Source organism: Mastigoproctus giganteus, chromosome 5, assembly GCF_048544385.1.
Source record: "Mastigoproctus giganteus isolate SK-2022 chromosome 5, ASM4854438v1, whole genome shotgun sequence".
Taxonomy (NCBI): domain Eukaryota; kingdom Metazoa; phylum Arthropoda; class Arachnida; order Uropygi; family Thelyphonidae; genus Mastigoproctus; species Mastigoproctus giganteus.
Window position 1 is genome coordinate 199207184 of NC_143579.1, and position 23642 is coordinate 199230825.

At 34.7% G+C, this 23642-nt stretch overlaps 1 protein-coding gene across 1 annotated transcript in view; it reads left to right on the plus strand.

Moving 5' to 3' along the window:
* Pp2C1 (protein phosphatase 2C) overlaps window positions 1–23642 on the plus strand; it is a 97792-nt gene that overhangs the window by 31448 nt on the left and 42702 nt on the right. The window contains exon 2 of the mRNA XM_090373643.1: window positions 15069–15203. Within this exon, the coding sequence (XP_090229769.1) occupies window positions 15069–15203 (135 nt within the window). The remainder of the gene's footprint in view (window positions 1–15068; window positions 15204–23642) is intronic.

The window sequence follows — 23642 nt, forward strand, 5'->3', positions numbered from 1 at the left end:
GTACCATTCTGTTATATTCTTAGTCCATCTGTCATCATGACTTCGAGCTATGTGTCCTGCCCAAGACCATTTTAGTTCTTTTGTTTTGATAAGAATATCCTTTACTTGAGTTTGCTGCCTAATCCATGTGTTTCTCTTCTTATCTAACAGTCTGATTCCCAATATAATTCGTTCCATTCTTTGCTGTGTAGTTCTCAGCTTCTCTTCCATTCTTTTGGTGAGTGCCCATGTTTCACTTCCATAAGTCATGGTAGGGAGTATACATTGGTTCATTATATTACGTTTCAGACAAATTGGGATATTGCTCCCTAGTATGTGACTATATTTCCTGAATGCTATCCATCCAAAATTTATTCTTCTCTTGGCTTCCATCCCTTTATCGTTATTACAGCTAATGACTTGTCCCAGATAACTATATGACTCCACCTTTTCAATTACTACTCCTTCAATCATTGTATCCCTTTCTGTGGTATACTTGTTCATCATTACTTTTGTTTTAGCCATATTCATCTTTAGTCCAAAATCCTTACTAACCCTGCATAACTGATTAAGATTTTCCTCTAATTCTTTAGGATCGTGGCTTATGACTACAATGTTAACTGCAAATCGTAAATGGTTTAGCTACTCTCCATTCGCATTGACTCCTTTCTGCGACCAGTCTAATCTTCTGGAAGCTTTCTCAATTTTAAATTTGCTGTCTTTGTCTAGTCTAATAAAGGAGTTGTCATTCTCATATATTTTCTTCAAAATCATAATATATGGGGTATCTGTGCCTTGTCTTTCCAGTGCCCGAAACATTGCCTTATGCTGTATGGAGTCAAATGCCTTTTCATAATCCTCAAATGCCAGGCATAATGGTGTTTTATATTCATTTGCCTTCTCCATTAGCTGTGACGTTACGTGAAGGTGATCCATAGTTGAGAATCCTGTCCTAAAGCCAGCTTGCTCTTTCGGTTGATTCTCATCAAGTATTCTTTCTAACCTGTTAGTAATGACCCTTGTGAACAACTTGTAGATGTGGGATAACAAGCTAAATGGTCTGTAATTTCCAATTTCTGATTTATCTCCTTTCTTATGCAGCAAAACTACGATTGCATTATTCCACTACATACTTCACAAAATGTGTTTTGTGAAGACTCTTGCCAGTTTTTGTGTCATGTCTCTTCCTCCCAATTTTAACAACTCTACAGTAACTTCATCTTCTCCCGGAGCTTTCTGATTCTTCATTTTTCTTCAACGCATGTTCTACCTCATCAGGAAGGATATCAGGTATGTTGTATGTCAGGTATGTGTTACTAATTTGTGATCCATCTTCCCCACTGCTGGCATCATTCCCTCGCTCCTTGTATAACTTTATAGTAGTCTTCTGCTATTCATAAGTACACCATTGCTATTCTTCAGTTTCAGTATCATTTGTCGTTCTGTATTACTGCTCATTTAAGTCCTTTGTTTTCCCTTAATGCTTGTTCTACTTTTCTTGTGTTAAATCTTCTTATGCCCTCTCTGAGTCTCTTTCTAATGGCTTTGCATAACTCAGTATACTCAATTTTCTCCCTGTCAGTGTTTTTCTTGCCCTTCTGTCATCTTCGGTTCAACATGACAAGTGTTTCTTGATTGATTTTTTCTTCATTGGATTTCTTTTTGCCTATAGGGTTCTTGGACTTTATCACTTTCAGAAAGTTGTAATATTTCTTGTCGATATCTTGATCCTGAACAGTCTGCAGAAGCTCAAACTTGTTCTTAAGTTCCAGTACATACTGCCTTTTCTCCTCTTCTGTTATCTCAAAGACCTTTGTATTATTTACTCGAGTCAGTTTTTTCCTTTCTTTTCTTACATCTATATCAAGTGTGCATCTTACCATTCTGTGATCACTTCCAACATTTACCTTGTTCAGGACAGTAACATCATTCATGATATATCTTCTGTTAGTGAGGATGAAGTCGATTTCATTAGTTGTTAATCCATTTAGGCTCTTCCATGTCCACTTTCTATTCGTCCTTTTCTTGAAAAAAGTGTTCATTACTGACATTCCTCTAGATTCTGCAAATTCCACGTCTTTCACCTCTTTCATTTCTTGCACCAATTCCAAAATTTCCTATAGTTCCCATTTCTGCACTGTTTTGTCTCTTTCCAACCTTAGCATTGAAGTCCCCCATAATTGATAGTGTAGTGAGTTTTCTGTTCATCTAGAAGACTCAATTTCAGCGTACATTTCTTCAACCTCTTCATCATCATGGCTTGATGATGGTGCATAAATCATTATAACCTTTAGCTTATACCTTTTAGAAATCCTGAGTAGTAGTCTTGACACCCTTGGTGATGTCTTTTGAATTACAAAATGTTGTTTTTTATATCTTTATGGACCAGAAAGCCAACTCCACCTTCATTCCTTTCACTGTTTCCATTGGTGTACAGCAGATTTCCACTTGATAAACTTATAAGTGATTCGTTTCTTCTTATTGTTTCAGCCAAACAGATGATATTCCAATTTACATTTTCTAATTCCTTTTCCGGCTCTAGTATCCTGTCTTCCCCGATGAGCGATCTTACGTTGTAACAGGCCAAGTTCAGTTTCCATGCATGGCAGCCTGATCGTACCCAGAGATTCTTAGCACCCTCTGCTTCCACTCTGATCCTCTCGCTGCTGTAAGAGGGGGAGCAAAAGCTGCGGGGACTGAGGGCCATTTGTTTCGTTGTGCTGTCATGTGCTGGAGGGTTTGGTCTTTTCCTCTTCACGCTGACCAGGCGTCTTGAAGAGAACCACTCTACACGTTCGTTGCCACCTAAGTGATGTAACAGGGCTTACCATCGAGAAGGTGTGCATGAGTAGATTTTAGGGAGGCAGGCCAACCAGACTTCTCCTAAATCTTCTGAAATAGAAAGATATTGGATCTATCAGTGTTTTAGACTGAGTGTCTGATAACACACACAATGCCTGTTCCCTTCTAAGTTGAGAAAACTCAGAGACCTATAATTATCAATAAACATCTCTTTACCTTTTAAGGAACTCCACAAAAAGTAATTGCAGTGTTAAATGTGGAAGACCATTCAATGGAATCCCACTGTCCAATCCATCAACCTGGGAACTTTTCATCTAAGAATTCACAGAACATTTTTGCATCGTGAGCTGATGCTCCATTCAGCAAAAAAAAAAAAAAAAAAAAAAAAGCAATGCTGAAAATTGATTTTGGAGTGCATTAATGGACTTATTTTGTCTTTTAGCTGTCTCAGATAGCTTTCTCCAGTCACAGTGCCCTCAAAGAAAGAAAAAAAGGTCTTAATACGTCTCCTGTCCAAATTCCAGTCCAGAATGTATCAAGCTAAGAGCACTTAAATCCTTATTAAAGAATAAATGGGGATAAACACAGTTATGGTGATTAATGGTTCCATTTAGTTTAAATGTGACTTCTCAGTCCACAAAACATTGTCAACAGTATCTGGGTTTTCAAACTTTTCAGCAAATTCCAATCTTCCATCTTTCTCATCCTTGTTCAAACTTTGTAGCAACATGGGTTGCTATAAACATGGGTTGATAAACCTTATTTTACGTCTTTTAAGGTATTTTAAGTTTCAAACTTCTTTCAAGATATTTCTCGAAAGAAGTATATCTGCTAATTTGGCACTTGTAAATTAATAGTGCCAAATTGGCAGATGTCTTTGAGATACAATAGGTTTTGGTAGATTGTGTACTGTTTCTACTTCAGACTTCTTCACTTCTTCTCTCATTCATTGTAAGACTTGTGCTTTTCTATGTGCAAATTATTCTAAAACAATAAACAAAGAAGATTATAAACTATTTTTCAAATAACATAAATCTTTACATCAGCAGTTATCAAAATAGGTTCCTTACTTATGGACTTTTCTGTATATCCAGTCGTGCAAGGTTATAATTAAACTTTAATGTCCATAGATGGAAAACTGCAATGCAGAATGGAAAAATGAGAAAAAAGGTTCTGTAAAGTGCCATGGGTGGGGGGGGGGTTATATTATGTAGGAGTGAACAGATTTATTGGGATTACAGATGATTACCACACTGTTTATTGTGATGTCCACTGATGTCAGCAAAATGCTGGAATTGTAAAACCGTGTTGCCAGTTGTCACTGATAACATTTCCTTCAGAATTTACCATGCTTGCCTTGTTATGCTGTTTTTGTCATATGTCACAGTTTCAGCATTGTCCTGGTACGTCCACTACCAAAAGTTACATAATTCAAAGTTGGGTAGGAAGGTGAGGTGGCTGGTAAGTTTTAAAAATAGACTGGAAATTGTGTGGTCATCAAGAAATGTGTTCCAACGTGCTTAATTATTTTGGCAAGCAGTATGTTGTGTTCCACCTTGCATGGAATCCACAGTGCCCAAGCAGTCAAAGGTTTGGAATAACATGCTGGGTGAAGAGTTCGTAGTTACTGTGAACATTAATGAGTCCACACAGGGCCATACTTATAACTAGGGGCATAAGGTGCTAACTGGGCCGCCTCTTGCTGGGATATTTCACTTACAATGGACCTTCGAAAACATATTGCTGAAACAAAATGGTGTTCAGATAGTTGCAACAAATTATTTAATTCAAAGAAATATATTTATTTCACTTGCATTTCTGCCAAATATATTATTTGTCTATATTTACAAAGATATTTATTTGTTTCAAATAAGTCTTTCTCTACATATATGAGGGTGACAAAAATATCTATCACCCCTCACTCTGTTACAGAGCCAACAGAAACTGTAGATGGTAAACAGACATTTTGTGGAAATAATAAATAATAGAGGATTGAGGAGGGAATGTTTTATCTTTATCCATAGAACAGTGTTTCTTAAAAGTGATGTCCTCTGAGCTCTAGAAGGCTGCAGAGCTGTCAACAGAGGTCTGCAAGAAATAGCTTATTGAATATTTTTAAATTAATTTTATGTGAATTTAAATTAAAAATCTAAATTGAAGCATACTGTGCAAAAATTTATGTAAACATTGAAATAGTTCTGTTTTTAGGTAACATAGCAATATAATAAGAACAATATACAGGGTGTTTCTAAACAAGTGTCAAAATTTACAGGCGTATTCCACACCTCAAATTTGAGAAAAAAGTCCTAATAAACATGGGCCCGCAAATTTCTTGTTTTCAAGATAAACCGATTTAAAACCGATAAACCAAACATGTTGGCATAGGAAAATATTTCTTCTATCAGATAAAAAATAGCAAAGTAAACAGTCATAGTCGATATTATCTCTGTTCACGACCTTGCCATATTTAACGACAACAAAGGTATGTATTCATGATTTCAGTTTATCGGTTTTATAAGAGAGCTGTGTTCTTCAATTCCTTTCTCGTGTTAAAATATTGGCTGATATGCATTTCTGTTATGGTCATGCTAATGGGAATGCACGTATAGTTCATCTTCTTTATCAAGAGTCCTTTCCTACTTGTAGAATCCCATGTGCTCGGACTTTCAGTCATCTTCATTCGTGTTTGAGGGAACATGATTAATTTTCTAAAAACGTACACGACACAGGAAGATTAAAAAGTGTTTGAACAGCAGCAGTTGAAGATTGTATACTCCATGCAATTGAAGATAATCGTCGAAGCAATACACTAAGGATTTCAGCAACTGAAGGTGTTTCACAGTCCATTATGTGGAGAATCGTACGTGAAAATGGACTATATCACTTGAAATGTGTACAAGCTTTTTTTTAGAACCTGATTTATCAACGTAGACTACAATTTTGTCAATGATGATTGCATAAACGTGTAGAGAATCCTTAGTTCCTCCTTCACAGATGAACACGTAACGGATTGTTCTTTGATGTTCACAAGACACGGAATTATTAATTTCCATAACACTCATATTTGGAGTGAAGAGAATCCATGTTCGATTTTTGAAGCAAATCATCAGCATCAAATCTCAGTCAATATTTGGGCAGGCATCCATGGAGATGCATTGGTGGGTCTGTGTGTTTTGCCAAATTGGATGAGACGACCTCTGTACCATGGGTTGTTAGAAAATTTGATAGAAAACGTTCTTCCAGATTTATTAGATGTTCCACTTGAGAGAAGAATGCACGAGTGGTTCATGCTTGCTTGTTTGTTTGTTTATTTGGTTTTTAGGAGCATTAGCAACTAAGGCCATATTGCTCTGGGGATATGCGGTGGTCATTCTCTGACCTTTCCGCATCCTCCGTATTTGGTGGTCATGGGCTCGAACCCTGGTCTATGTGCTACGCACTGCTGCTCCTGGCTACGGAGGCGCCTCATGGTTCATGCACAACGGAGCTCCACCACATTTCAGTCTTGCGGCCTGAGAATATCTTAATAACGTTCACAAGAGGTGGATAGGTTGTAGTGGACCAGTTGTATGGCTGCCTCGATCACCTGATTTAAATCCCCTTGATTTTTATTTGTGGGGTCATTCAAAATCAATAGTATATTCTAGTCCAGTAGAAAGTGTTGAAGAATTACGGGTACTCATGCAACATGATTAGAATTATACCAGATATTTTTGTATGTCTAAGACAATCAGTGATGCGATTATGAATGCCTGTATGTTTAGCAATGGAGGCTATTTTGATCTGTTTTGATTACTTGCGCAATTACGGTAACTAAAATAAAATTGATTTATCTCAGAAACAAGAAGTTTGCAGACCCATGTTTATTAGGACTTTTTTCTCAAATTAGAGGTGTAGAATATGCCTGTAAATTTTTTGACACTTATTTAGAATCACCCTGTATAGTAACAGCATTACTTCAAAGAAATATCATCCTTCACAAAATAAGAATTAAATATTGAAAAATATATATATTGTAATTTAAATGTAATTAAATACTAATAAAAATAATTATTCTGTATTAATAAATATACTCCTTCATGGACATACTTGTTCTCTCCCCCCCCCCCAAAAAAAGAAGAAATATTACAGGCAGGATTCTGAAAACTAAAAATTTAAATGAAAGGGGCCCTTGGACTACTGAAGTCTAAGAACTGCTGCTGTATAAATTTATAATTCTCTTCAGGGCAGGATTAACCATTGGGCTAAGGCAAGGGGTGGGCTGCGGGGGCCCCAGAGTCTTTGGAAAATTAATTGTGTACAAAATTGTCAAGCCAAAGGGTGGGGAGGACCTTGCCCTTTGGCTTGACATTTTTGTACACAATCAATACTTCACTTGCTGTGGACTACAGAATCCATGTGCAATTGTGCATAAAAGTTTATGAAGGTTGGAGCAGGAAGAGATGCAAGGATCGGGGTAAAACAAAGAAGCACTTCTTATCCCTGTCTAATCTGTGTACAGTATGCTTCAGATAAGCTAACAGCCCGAATTTGCTCTGTTAGTAGACATTTGTTTATGCATTTTATGGAGAAATGACAATTTGTAACTTCACTTCAGTTTAGAAAATAATTTTTTGTAGTGTTACTTAGAAATTATCCTTGCAGTGATTATTTCTAAGTGCAACAGCCTTTTTTTTTTTTTTTTTTTTTATGGATACTATTATTCATATATTTGTTTTGAAACGTAACAGTGCATATTTTACTTGATTTTGTTTGTGTGTGTGCGAATTTCAAACATCACTAAATTTGTGAAAAAAAAAGCTTGTTAGGTACCATTCATAAGTATATCAATTTTTATGTTGCAATGGAAGGGGTATTTCATTCTTACATTTTTTGTCTGACATAATTCCACAATATAAGTAAAACAACACTATATTTCTGTTTCCTCCTACCTCTGCTGCCTGCAATACTGCACCCTTCCACAGATGAAAAGTCTAGGTTTATTGTGTATTGAACAATGTTTCTTTTACTTTCAGTTGTTAGGGTGAACAGACAAACATATTTCATAGTCCTTTTTGCCATTCTAGTCCAAGACTTGATCATTATTTTTACTTGTATTTCTCTACAGTGTTTTTTTTTTTTTTTTTTTCCAATGTTTCTGAAATATAAGGACCCAAACTTGATTTTAAAGGTAAGATTTGCAATAATAAACTATATTAGGGATCTTATTACTAATACATTTATATGTTTAAGCTAAAACATAGAAATGCAATATTTAAGTTTTTGTTTGGAAAAAATAAATAAAAATATGTGTTGAGACTGAAAAACTAATGTTGAATGAATATACCTATAAATTATAAGAAAACTTGATGTTTTTGATATTTTCAATAAGTAGGTAAAAATAACAAATAAACAATTGTAGTGTGAGAGAGAGATTTGTGTATTGTGGTCATAGGCAACTGTATAGTGGTTTAGCTAACAGGTGCCTATGACTACAAAACACAACATGTACACAAAAATATGAAAGTTTTCCTAAACAAAGAAACTGTGTGTAAAAATATTTTAATCATTGATTTATCAGTTTTCCTAATCATATTATTCTTTCATAATGTAATCTTATCTATCAAAAAGTAATGTAATGGCTACATATCATGGGTCTTTTATGACACTATCCTTTCTTTGAAACTGTTTTTGACTGAAATGTGAAATGATTAACTAGAGATCATAAAGACAATCTGCCACTTCAGAAAACTAACCTGGAATTTGGAATAAATTAAGAAGTAATGAGGTCACATGAATTTGTAACAAGTTGATTTTTAAAAATTTGAAAAAAAAAAAAAAGCAATCTAAATAGAAAAATACATATAAAAATACACAACTTTTGCTGATTTGACATGAAATTCATTGAGAAAATGTTTATATCTATAATTAATTGATAAACTATTTGCCATGTTGGAAGGGTATGGAAACAAGCTAAGAATTTTGGCACTTATGACCAAAATCAGAATTGTGCCTTGTTTTCATAAAAATAACGAAATTATATATTAAGATTAATTAATATTTTGAATCAATTTTAATATTAAATTTTTAAGTATAAAAATGATCACTGCAATAGTTTTATATAAAATAAGGCCTTCATAATAAATTATAAATTTAATTATGCTAAGTCTTTAACTCCATTCGGTGCCTATTGGCTGGGGCTGCCCCCTTGCCATATCCTAGTTATGCCTCTGCATGAAAATGCATATAATACAGTTTATGCATCTTTCAATATTCTGACAGAGCTTTGGAAAATATGCCTTCAATAAAGTCGAGCAACCTCTTGATGCACTACAGCAACAGTAAGAAACTGACTTGGAGTTTCCTGCAGAACTACAGCACTTGCAAATTTTCTTACAAAATACATGTACTCTGAAGGAAGAGAACAATGCAAGCACCCACAGTGCAAGATATATACAAATTTCTGTGTGAAGAAACCATGAAAGCACATTTCCATTCACTGAAGCTTTCCAGCATATACTTCACCCTTATAATGTAAATTGCTATAGGGGAAAAAACACCTTCTAAATTGAAACAAAAACAATGAACTGTTGTTGTATAGGATATTTAAGTTATATGTTTAAAATTTAAATTTTTTTTTTTTTTTTTCATTTTATAATAAAATATATATTTTATTATTTTATATTATGGTAATATTTTGTGTAAGGGCACTGTATTTCTTTTCAAATAATGCAGAGAAAATTTGATTCAGGAGCTGCTAAGTGAAGAAGAAGAGAAAAAGAATAACAGATAACACAAAGGAATGCCATTTTATCGTTTTTACATCCACCTGAAATTAAAGATGAAGAAACAGAAGCAGAAGGACAGCATTAGTAAAAGAGTTTATGAATCAAAGTGGTGAAGAAGCAAACCACATGGAACAAAACCAATTTCAAGAAACACAGTATAAACCATTATTGTTGTATATAAATGAAGAACCACTGAAAATTATCCCAGTGATATTGCAAAGTGGCTTAAATATAGAAGAAAAGTTTATAGAATATTATTTTAATAAATAAACCAAAACATTTTTAGAAAATTAGGAAATTTAAAAATAGCATATCCAGAATGCCATAAACACAAATGTAATTTTTATTTTAGAAAGGGAATGTGAATGTTTAATTTTTTCTGATACCAGTAGGACTGTGTATTGTTTTATTTGTAAATTAATTTCAAATTCAATGAATAATTTGACAAATGGCTCCAGCATTTGGTAAAATTTCTCTAGGACGTTGACCACAAGTGTTCCAAGGATCATATTCAGGCTATGTGTATAAGTATAGAAAAAGGCTTTCGGTTAAAGGATGTGTTGGTACACAATTAATAAACAATTTCAATCTGAAGAAAATTACTGGCAAGATTCTTTGAAAGCATCATTACTACTGTGAAGTAAGCTTGGTTTAGCATTTAGAGGTAGCAATGATAATATACATTCTGAACATAATGGGGATTACTTAACTTGCTTGAAAATATCTTAGTCAATTTGACTAATTTTTAAAGCATTTAGAATGTAAACTAATTATGGACCTGGCAGAACAACTTACCTTTCTCACAAAACTTGTGATAAATTTAATAGCAAATAAAACAAAAGAAATTTTAATATCAGAAGTAAAGGAAGCAACTTATTTTTGACTATTAGTTGACTCAATGCCTGATCTTAGCCACTCAGATCAATTCATTTTTGTATTAGGTATGTTGCAGCTAATGGCAACATTAAAGAAAGATATTTTGGTGTCCTATCAATGCAATAGCACAATGCAGAATAATCTTAAACAAATTAAAGGGTTTATCTATAGATATTAAAAACTATAGAGGGCAAAGCTATGACAGTGCTTCGATCATGGCAGGAAAGTATTCAGGATTACAGGCCTTATTGAAACAACACAGTTCTACAGTATATTATGTATATTCATTCTTTAAATTTGATTGGCAATAATGCAGCAGAATCCTGTCCTAATGGTTAATGATAGTAATCAAAATGAGCTATTGCAACAAAATCTAGGAAAATTGGGTTGATGGCAGTTGAAGTTTAACATCGACAGATGCAAGGTACTGCATATGAGGAGCAGTAACCATTAACATACCAGCTCTGTGGTACTATACTCGGAGTAGTGGAAAATGAAAAAAGACATGGAGTATTTGTGCAGATATGAATTTCTCTGAGCAGTGCAGACAGGTTTCCAGGACAGTTCGTGAGGTTTTGTCAATGATATACAGAAACTTTGCTAGCAGGGATAAGGAAGTGATTATCCCTTTTGTAAAAGGCCATGGTTAGGCTGCATCTTGAGTGCTGTATACAGATCTGGAGGCCCCACCTTAGGAATAATGTAGATTGCAGAGAAGGGCAACCAGATTGGCGAAGGGAACAAAAGGGTGCCTCTAACCAAAAATGACTTCAATTCTGCAAATTGCAGCGTCTGGAGACTAGGCATCTGCAGGGAGATCTGATTGAGGTATTTAAAGCCTTGAATGGATTGAGTAAGCTGAATGTTAATGGCATTCCTCCACTTACTGGCACTACACACGTGAGGGGGCATAAATTCAAACTGAGAAGGAATGGTTGCAGGATAGATGTGCAGAAGTTTGCCTTGAGCCATTGGGTGGTTGATTATTGGAACAGGCTTCAATCTGTTGTGGAAGTGGATAAGTGGAATAAATTCAAGGAAGTACTAGAATTCTTGGAGGGTACAGATCAGTGAACTGTGTATGGTATTTTTTTTTTTTTTTTTTTTTGGCTGATGTAATATAAGCTTACTTACTACTATATCATGAAGTTACTTGACTTGGAAAAGAAGTGTTTATTACTAATACTGTGAATGTTATTTGTGATAAACTTGTTGAAATTAATTATTGAACAGAAGTAGTCTAAATATATTTAATATATTTTTTTAAAAAAATGAAATGAATAAAAATGAATTTAATATGAATATTGAAAAATTAATAAACACAAAAATTACATTGTTGCAAATAAATTTAAAGATGAAGTTATGCAGTTTTTAAAATTTTCTAAAGAGGAAATTATTTGAAATATTGAAGATACATATAATATTATAAATGATGGTTTGATATCTACCTTATGTAACGTTAAATATATTCTTAAAATATTTTTAACAGTGCCCATAACTAACACAAGTGGAGAATGGTCACTTTCAGTATTAAAAAGGATCAAGAATTATTTAAGGAATAATTGAATATAAAATAAAACTTTCAATTTATCCTTGCTATTTATTGAAATAGAGTCATGAACATGATAAGTGATGGTGAAAATTGACATATAGTAGGACGTCCGTTATCCAGAAGTCAGTTATCCATAACATCAGTTATTCGGAATAATTTGAAAGGCTGATTTTTTATTTTTTATTTTTTTATTTATTTATTAATGGTATTTGAGACAAATGTTTATTATGCTATGAGAGTATTTCTGTCTTTTTTTTTTTTTTTTTTTTTTCCAGGCGTATACCTGGTGAAATATTGGATTAGAACTGGTGGGTTTTCTCGGAAATCATGAGTGATAGAGTTTAGCCATTTGCTTCTATGAACCAAATTTTCTATGACTTATTTTGCTCTCTTGATTTCATATTGTGTTTAGTTTAGCTCCAGATTTGGTAAGAATAATATCAGCCCAAAACTGTGATTTATTGTTTTTTCTCAGTTTTTTTTATGGTAAATCAACGAAAAGAAACTGCACTGAAATGGGCAGAAAACCAGGAAGAATGCAATATAATTAAATTGATATCATTAAGGAACTTGAGAGATTTAGCAGCAAAAAATAGGTCACAACAAATGAAACAAAAAAATAATTGAACATTATTTTAAAAAATTGCTTTAATTTTTTCCACATAAAATTTGCAGTAAAATGTGAATGTGCGAATTTTTATGTATAAATTATTATTTTTAATTAAATTTTTTCCCCCATGCTATTTAGTTTTTTTTTACCTTAATACATTATAACAGAATTTATTTAATTTTACCTTACCTTTGATTATCCAGAAAATTTTGCTATCTGAAAGAGGTCTGACATTAATTATTCCAGATAACTGATGCTCTACTCTATTTGCAAAGAGAAAGGCCAGAAAAAAAATATCCATATATTTGCAAAGTATGTGGATATTCTCACAAATACTGTACTGCAAATATCCATATATTTGCAGTACTGGTGAGAAACTTCATATCTTATTTGTGATTATATTTAAATGTTATTTAATTATTGTGTTAAGTTATTATTTCTTTTATCTGTGATTTTTTACTTTTGTGAATACATTATCTGATATTAAGCATTTGTACGTGTATTTTTTTGTGTTATCAGTTATAATATTAAAAAGTTTTTTTCTTATATTGATATATTTTTTTTTTAATCTAAAATATCTCAAACTACAAGGGGCCCCCAAGGTGATTTGCACCTCAGGCATCTAAAGATGTACGATTGGCTCTGGATCCACAATTGTTGAAACTCCTCAAAGAAGGGTCCAATAATAAATGTTGCAGTGAAATTTTACCTCAAGGTCAAAAGAGATAAAATTTCACTGTATTCTCCATGCAGTGAAATTTCATCAATCGTGTTTCCATATTCAACAATTTTGAGTGTTGGTATTACTGATTAGTTGGAATTTGCACCTAGTCCAGAGCATGTTTGAAGACTATACCTACACTGTCTACCTTCATCCTGACAAGGAACTGAAGAGAAAAATCCAGACATTCTTAGGTTAATTTAAGTCAGCTCTTGTGACATGTAGTTTAGACTTGGGCCTTCTCAAGAAAAGTGAAGAGTTCAAAATGAGAAGTGTCATTTTATCTGGATTTATGGATGATCATGCCTAGACGAAAAGTAATGCAATTTCATTGCTCTGTATAACAGTACTGTGACAAGTACTGCAATTATGCATTATTCTTTTTCAGATAAAAACTTCACATTTTTTTGTATCATTACTACGTAAATTAAAGTAATTTCAAAAATACCATTTTTGACTTGTCACCCTTTTTTACACGTGCCCATATTATGCAGTTACCATTGTAGAATGCTTCCCTGGATACAGTTCACTGTATTCATCCAAAATACGGTGAATTGTATTTTGGATGAATATAGTTATATTGTTTTATTTCCATTTATCACAACAAACTACCGACAGTGGATTGCATAATTTGCATAATTCTTCTGTATAGCTCTATTCCTTTTGTGGTGGCACTTACGGAATGTTTTTGGACCTTCAAGTAGTTTCAAAACAAGGGATCTTATATATGTGTATAAAACCTCTACTGTCACTAATTTAGATTCCACAAATGTCTGGAGCAGCACTCAAAACTCTGTTTCACATTGGTGACTGTGATACTCATGTGCTGGACTCAATGGAAAGCTGCGTTTCCATTGAGTCCAAACAAGTGTAAGTGTCTTATAATGGGTAATTTCATTTGTTCCCAATTGATTGAAGTCTGAGGGGGGGGAAATTCACCATGGGAACACTGATAGATATTCTTGTGACCTCTTGAACCTGCTGTGTGATTTTCCACAGACAGCTTCTTTGAATATGAGGTATGACTGTCTAGCCCCTTTCACCTATGGTCTTTTATGTTTGAACAACAACCAAAGTAGAATTTGGGGGATTTAGAAAGTTATTGATATTACATCCATCCGTCATCCCACATTGAAAGACTTTTAAGTTCCGATTCACTACCCATACTGCTTCTAACAGCGTTGCTGTATAGAAAAACTTATGGAAATTATTTTGGTATGTCTCAGCCAATACACACATCTATTGGCTTAGATATACTAATTGGGAAGAGTTTCTGGCACAGTATTTGTGGAGGGGTGTCCAAATATATTTGGTAATATAGTGTATGTGACTGATCAGTTCACAAAAATTTTAAATTTTATTGTTTATAAGTTAGAATTTTTAAATAATAAACACTTCATGATTCAGAAGGACAAATTTCAGATATTGCTTATCACTGAGTACTCAGTCTTGGTCGTTGGTGGAAGCAGACTGATGATCCCTATGATCAAAAGTCGAATGCAGTTAATGCATATCAGTTTTATTTGTTTTCAGCTGTTGCAGTGAAATATCCCTCTGTTTCCAGTTATTAAACTCCATAACATTACTTTTTTAATGTTTAAGCACATTATAACAGTGTGCAAACCATTTTTAGAACTGATTGTTAATCTACTATTACCATTTTACATAATTTTCGTATTTTACTAATAGAAGTAATTGTTTAAAAATGAATTAAAGGAGGAAAAATGGCAAAACTGATTTAAAGTTTTATTTTTATCATAGGAAAATGGCCAAAAACTGTGTCCGGTTTGCCTAGTACCTCTGGAACAACTGCTAGTGTTGCATTTATCCGAAGGGGGAAAATGTACATCGGTCACGTTGGTGACTCCAAAATAGTATTAGGTTACCAGGATTCAGGTATGTTTATTACAGTGATTTGTAAAGGTCATTGACTAAAAGATAAGAAAAAATAATAAAATCATAGAAAGTTGATGATATAGGTATTTAGTTTTATGTACATATCTTTTATTGTTCTATAGCTTTCATGAGCATTTGTATAAGGTGTTAGGGAAAAATGCTCAGCTATTGTGGCATCTGGAATTGCATCACATTATTTAGTGTATCTTTCATGTTTTAATATCCAGTTTGTGCTTTGTATTTGATTTTTTCCCCCTGTTTTGTTAGTGTTTATAAAGGTGCACCCTATAACAATTTAACCTTTCTATTTTGATATAACCGTGGATTTTCACATAATGGTCCAGATTCTGCTGTGCCAGAAAATATCAAATGAACCATCGAATTGTTAATTATAATTTAGTAGGTAATTCAACATTCACAAGGAATCACAAGTCAAATGATATTCCTCACACGTATGGGGCTATTTCCCAACCAGTAAATTACATAATTAGTAATGCTTGATGTTAATCTTTAACCAGTGGAATTGAGTAACTTTGTTTCCTATCACCATGCACAAAATACATGTTGTACAGACAAAATTTAATCTTGTAATCAAGACCTGCTTAATATCCATAAAATTGGACAAGTGCTAACTCGTTGAGATTTTCTTTTGTATCGGATCTGTGTCCTCATTTTAAATTAAATTTTTAAATCAATCTAAGATTTCAGGTGGATATTTCAAGCAGAATTGTGTGTGTGTTTTTTTTTTTTTTTTTTTTTTTTTTTTTTAATATAAATATCATGAATATAGATATTTTAGAAATTTATACGCTAGGAATTCTCTTACCTGAGATATTCAAATTTTATTTTGTTCATTATGACAGCTATGGGCCGCTTTCTTGCAAAAAATCAATTTTAATAGTCCAGTTCAGTAATGCTTTCAAGTATTCATCTATAGAGGATGATTGTAAACAGGAAATCAAATCATTTAAGGACAATTCTCCAACCATGGCTACCTGAAATGGCTCATACATAGTGCCTTAAATACTGCTGAAAGAAATAGTAAAGAAAAACCAAAATGAGAAGTGATGAAAAAATAATGGAAAGGCCTCCCATATATTGAAACATACCAACAACCTTTTAAAAAAATTTTCAAAGATTCGGAAGTAAACTTAGCCTTTAGCAGCTCTAAGAAACTATTCACATGCCTTGAAAATTCCAAAAACAATAATAAAACAATAGATTTTAAACAACAAACAAACATAGTTGATGCAATTCCTTGCACACCAGACTGTGATTGTATAGGCAGCATGAGAGCATTGTTACATACAAGAATCCAAAAGCAATTTCAAGTAGCTTCAAATAATAAAGAAAAAATTAGTTCTGAGTTGGTAGCTCACAACTTAGACACAGGGCATTACCCATCCTTTGAAAACACTATAATATTAGACAAACGAGACACAAAATTCGAGTTAAGAAACCAGTGAGACTCTGGCAATAAGATCAACGAACAAGGCAATAAACATACATAGACCGTAATAATTTCTGAGGAGTGGGATCTAAAAATATATGCTATAGGTTCAAATTTAACAACAAAACATAACAATATCTCTCTCTCTCTCTCTCTCTCTCTCTCTCTCTCTCTCTCTCTCTCTCTCTCTCTCTCTCTCTCTCTCTCTCTCTCTCTCTCTCTCACAGATCAAGAGTAATACTCTTGATCTGATTATCAGTAATGATTCTTCATGATCAAGAGTAATACTCTTGATCTGATTATCAGTAATGATTCTTCATGCATCAAGAATCTGCAGATAAAGGAACCACACTAGGTAGGTGGCAGTGATCACAGTGTACTGAAGTGAGAAGGGTTTTTTGTTTTCGTAAAGGTGACTACAGTGGTCTGAGACAGTATTTAAATTCTATATGGTGGAACCAACTGATGATGTTACCAACAGCAAATTCAAAATGGGAAGCATTCAAAGAATTAATCTTGGAAGCTACTAGACTTTTCATACCAACAAAGAAATATTGTTCAAGATTTACGCCTAAATGGATGTCAGATGAACTAATTAGACATGTAACAGAGAAGAAAAATGCATGGGATACATAAATTAACATGTGACACAGAAGCCTATGATAGATATAAGCTGGTCTGTAACCAAGTTACAAAGGAGGTTAGGCAGGTGAATGCAGATTACAAGAAATCTTTGGCAAAGGATGCAAAGAAACACAGCCAAGAGTCTTTACTTATGTAAACTCTAGAAGGAAGGGGATGAATCAGATTGGTCCACTTGATATCGATGGTTCAACTGTTGATGATCCTGCTCAGGTAGCTAACAAACTAAATGAATATTTGCATCGACATTCATACATGAAAAGTTATTCAGGGAGGGGAATGCCAGAGGTGTATTCAACTCTGGCATTAAGCTAGATAATCTTGTAATAACTAAGAGTAAAGTGGAGGAGAAATTGTTGAAGATAAACACAAGAAAAGCACCTGGGGTGGATGGAATCTATCCAGTTATATTAAAGGAGGTGGAAAAGGAAGTAGTAGTAGTAGTGGCATGTGATGCAAGAAAGCATATATATGAGCTTATGCAGCATCAGCCAAAAAAAAAAAAAAAATCGCACCATTCCCTACAAAATGCCTGTCCAGTTCATCCTTAAATTTATTCAACCTATCAACTTCCACAACGACAGATGGAAGTTTTGTTCCAGCAATTAACCACCCGCTGACTAAAGGCAAATTTCTGCACATCTATTCTACCTCTGTCTTTTCTTAATTTGAATTTATGCCCCCTTAGGTTTGTAATCTGAACAAGTGGAAGGATCCCATCAGAATTCAGCGTGCTCAACCCATTCAAGTAAGCAAACCCTTAGCCATAATTAAAAAAGGAAGCTCTCAGAGCTTCCCTGGACTCAGGGGAGGTACCCATGGACTGGAGATGTGCAAATGTGACCCCCAAGCCACAAAACAGGATCAAAGGGAGACACAGGTAATTACAGACATGTTAGTTTAACTTCTGTTCCAGGGAAATTAATGGAGGCACTGGTTAAAGAAGCATTGCAGGATCATCTAGACAAGACTTCAGTTATAGCTTGGACATGGCATGGGTTTGTTAAGGGGAAGTCTTGTCTGACTAATTTGATTGGATACTATGATGAAGTCACAAAGGAACTGGATGCAAAGACCAAATATATGACTTTGATATCATATATTTGGATCTTAGAAAAGTCTTTGATACTGTTGCACATGGAAGACTGCTGCACAAATTTGAGTAGTGTGGCATTGGAGGCAAATTGCTGCTATGGATAAAGGGATGGTTGAGTGGGAGAAGACCGAGTGGTAATCAATGGTCGCTGCTCTTCGTGGACTAATGTTATTAGTGGAGTCTCTCAGGGTTCTGTGTTGGGTCCATTGTTGTTTTCTGTATTTATAAATGATATTGATGATGATATATCAGGCTTAAGTTCCAAGTTTGCAGACGATACGAAGGTTGGCAGGGTTGTTAATGACACTAATGACAGTACACTACTGCAACAGGATCTAGAAAAGTTGAGCAGATGGGCTGAGAGGTGGCAAATAAATTTAACATTGACAAATGTAAAATACTACATATGGGAAGCAGTAATCCCAGAGTAACGTATCAATTCTGTGGTACCACACTGACAGTGATAGAGAATGAAAAGGACCTGGAGGTAATTGTGCAGGCAGATATGAAGTTTTCTGAGCAGTGCAAACGGTCTGCAAGAGTAGCTCATAGTGTCCTTGTCAATGATATACAGGAATTTTTCTAGCAGGGATAAGGAGGGGATTATCCCCTTGTATAAGGCAATAGTCAGACCACACCTTGAGTACTGTATACAGGTCTGGAAGCCTCATTTTAAGAAGGATGTAGAGCTGTTGGAACGAGAACAGAGAAGGGCAACAAGATTAGTGAATGGAACAAAGGGTTGCTCTTATAAAGAAAGGCTTAAGTTTTGCAAATTACAGTGTCTGGAGACTAGGCAACTGCGAGGTGATCTGATTGAGGTGTATAAAGTCTTGAATGGTTTGAGCATGCTCAATGCTGATGGGATTCTTCCTCTTGCTCAGAATAATCGCCTGAGAGGGCATAAATTCAAATTGAGGAAAGACGGTTGTAAGATAGATGTGTGGAAAGTTTACCTTTAGCCAGCAGGTGGTTAATTGCTAGAACAAACTTCCATCTGTCGTAGAAGTTGATAGCTTGAATGGAATCAAGGCAGAATCATTTGGACAAACATTGTCCAAACATTTGGAGCGATTAGATGGGTGAAATAAGGGTTTTTTTTTTTGGCTGATGTTATATAAGCTTGCTTTCTTGCATCATGTGCCTTTGCTAATGCTAACTTTGATATCCTTTCCACCATAAAAACTTTTAACTGTTCTAAATCTCTAGATTTTTAAATTCCCAAACTATTAGTTAAATACAAGGGGCAGGAAATTTTCCTTTTGTCCTTCTTCTCTTCCTTTCACTTATTTAATCCCCCACACACTTTTCAAATGCTTCAGTGGAAAGTGACTGTGCTATATAAATACAGCCTTCGACACGTGTTTGCTTCTCCCTTTATACCTCTAGTTATTACCCTGCATGGATTTAAGGTCAAAGCCTTTCATTCTTTTGTCCTGTTACAAGGTTCATCCATCAAACGATTTGTAACGTTATTGTGGGTTCCTTTTCCTAAAGAAGTGAAAAAAACTTAAATCTCAGGTAAGAGAATTCCTGCCTTAAAATTTCTAAAATATCTATATTTATAATATTTCTATTTAAAAAAAAAAAAAAAATCTGCCTGAAATCTTAGATTGAATTAAAATTTTAATTTAAAATGAGGACACAGATCCATTACAAAATAAAATCTCAACGAGTTAGCATTTGTCCGGTATTAGCAGGCCTCTAATACACAAGTTGTCTGTCCAACATGCTTCTAGTATCAAGTTTTAAGACATTAGGATTTCCATAATGTGTTTTTTTTTTTTTTTTATATCTGATGTTCATGCACAAAATAATGTGGTTGCCATTAGTTTATTTCTAGTCATGTATTGAAATAGCAGTAACTTCACATTATTGGGTAAGCAGGTAAATTTCATAATTGGACCATTATTATAAAGATAGAAGGTAATTAAAATGTAATTAGAAAATGATGCAAGAACGCAAGGCAGCATCAGGGCGGGTGGAAGGCTTCCCGTTTTACCTATCCATTCCCTTCAATACTCTGGCTAGTTTTTCCTTGAATTTATTTAAGCTATCAACTTTTTTAACAACAGATGTAAGTTTGTTCCAGCAATCAACCACCCACTAGCTAAGGTGAACTTCCCCACATTTATTCTGCAACTGTCCTTCCTCGATTTGAATTTATGCTCCCCCAGCACTGAGTTTGCTCAATCCATTGAAAGCCTTAAACACCTCAATCTGATCACCTCGCAGGTGCCTAGTCTCTAGATACTGCAGTTTGCAGAACTGAATACTTTCTTGGTAAGAGCACCTCTTTGTTCTCCTCACCAGTCTTGTTGCCCTTCTCTGTACTCGTTCCAGCAGCTTTACATCCTTCCTAAAATAAGGCCTCCAGAGTACTGTGTATAGGCCTCCTGTATGCAGTCCTCAAGATGTGGCCTAACCATTGCCTTACACAATGGGATAATGACCTCCTTATCCTTGCTAGCCAAATTCCTCTGATCTCGTTAAGTTCTGTCAATGTGCAATCAGATATGAAGTTCTCTGACTGCACAATTAACATCATATCTTTTTGATCAATTACCACACAGTTGGTAAGCTACTCTGGTGTTACTGCTACCATATGCAGTGCTTTACATTTGTCAATGTTAAACTTCAATTGCCATTTCTCTGCTCATCTGCCTTACGTTTTTAGATACTGTTGCAGGAGCATACTGTCATTAACCAATCTGCCAACATTCGTATCATCTGAAAACTTAGACATTAATCCTGATACACCTTTGATACCATTAATAAATACAGAAAACAATGATGGGCCCAGCAGTGAACCCAGGAGGACTCCTGATAATATTAGTCTACAGTCAGCAGTGTCCATTAATAACAACTCTTTGTCTTCTCTCACTCAGTCATTCCTTTATCCATTGCAGCAACTTGCCCTTAATGCCACACTGCTCCAATTTGTGCAGCAATTTTTTATGTGCAACAGTATCAAAAGTTTGCCTGTAATCCAAGTATATGATATAAAGTTCATTTGTTACTGCATCAGTTCCAGTTCCTTTATCACAGAATCCAATGAGATTGGTCAGACAAGATTTCCCTTAACAAACCTATGCTGAAGTATAACTGCAATCTTGTCCAGATAGTCCTGCACTACCTAATAGTTTAACTAGAGCTGCAGGCAGAGGTGAAAGTGATTCTTGCATTGCTACTGTTGGTACATGCTGCAGCCTGGAAAGCAATATATGTCTGGGATTTTGAGCCCTGCTGTGAGTCATCACGAAACAAATGGATGCGTGGGCTGTGTTAGGGTAACTAAGAGTAAGAACACATGCATGTGCAGCAATACCTCACTTAGCACGGCTTCAAACAACACGGGTTTCACTGTAACACGGTTTTCAATTAAGTTTAAGCCGAAAATTTACTGTACATATTAAAACTCATTCAATAGCTTAGACAGGTACTATGCATATATGCTGCATTGTCATAGCCAGGTACTATACATATATGCCGCGGTGCCAACTCTATTGTCTACCATGCACATGTGACAATAGCTCCCTTCAGGCAGTCAGCTGCAACGTGCAACGGTGTTCAGTATTCTTAATTCCATCCTGATGAGATGAAATTATAGTTTTTCAAACTTTTCATTTCAAAATTTATTTTTTACCCCTTTAAATACGATTGAAAATATATCCTACATCTTGGTCTAGAAATCACTGCCAACAACACTGCCAAAACTCATTCAATAGCTTAGACAGGTACTATGCATATATGCTGCATTGTCGTAGCCAGGTACTATACATATATGCTGCGGTGCCAACTCTATTGTCTACCATGCACATGTGACAATAGCTCCCTTCGGGCAGTCAGCTGCAACGTGCAACAGTGTTCAGTATTCTTAATTCCATCCTGATGAGATGTAATTATAGTTTTTCAAACTTTTCATTTCAAAATTTATTTTTTACCCCTTTAAATACGATCGAAAATATATCCTACATCTTGGTCTAGAAATCACTGCCAACAACATGCGTTCTGTTTGACAGCATGTTTTGACCCATTTGGTAAATGATTTCACTGGTTTTGAATCGCAAGTTCAGACAATTTCCGAAGATATTGTGAAGGTTGGAAAACTTTGGACACTACCAATGTACGTGACTGCATTGACTCACGTGCGGCTTAGATGATGCAACTCTCCTTGAAATTGACGAGCAAACTGCATATGCAGAAGAGGAAAACAATTCTGAAGTGGATAACACTTCAGAAACAATTCTGAAGTGGATACCACCAAAACAATTTTCAACAGAAGAACTAGAGAGGTTTTTTTTGGGGGGTTGACATGGCCTGCGAGGCGATTACGAATGGAGATCCGAATGTTGAACGTAGCATCAAGATACGGCAAATTTTACAAAATGGGATTTGATGCTACAAAGACTTGTATGCCGAGAAAAAGAAGAGATGGCTTCACCAGACTTCATTATTGAAATATCTAAATAAACAACTGCTTTTTTAAAGATTTTTTTTCTCATCTCTCATGATGTTACCTTTTCATTAATAAAATTTTTGCAATATTTTTGTAAATGTCAAATCCTTTTAATTGGCTATCAAGTGCAAATTGTTTATAGATTTATTATAATTTGTTTATAGACTGTTTCTCTGGTACGCATTCAATTAAAACCCATTATAATTATACCTCAATCAGCACAGTTTCACATAACATGGAATAGTTTCGGTACCAATTATCAGTGATATGCAGAGTATTGCTGTACACTAATGCTAGGAGCACTGTAAATATATTTGATCAATTTGAAGTACTGATTAATTTGTTGAATCCTGACATTATGGGAGTAGTGGACACGTGGTGCCACTCAGACATAAGTGATGCTGAATTTGGATATGGGGAGTACAGTGTATACTGTAAAGACAGACAGGACAGGACAGGAAAGGTGGAGGGGTTATGCCCTTAGTTAAGAGGAATACTAAATATAAAGCAGTGCATCCAGTTGACTTTGGTAACAAGTGCAATGTTGAGTCAGTTTGGTGTGATACACTGGGAAAACAAAATTGAGATTAGGAGTGTGTTATAGGCCTAATGACTGATGAGTATACCAAATAGCAATACAGTGAAATAGAATGGACCAGCAAATCAGAATGTCTCAAAAATGGGAGATTTTAACTTTCCAGATGTTGACTGGAATTTGTGGGTTGGTCACACACACTAGCAAGACTTTTGTGGATTTCTTGGATGACTGTTTTCTACAGCAGTATGTTAGAG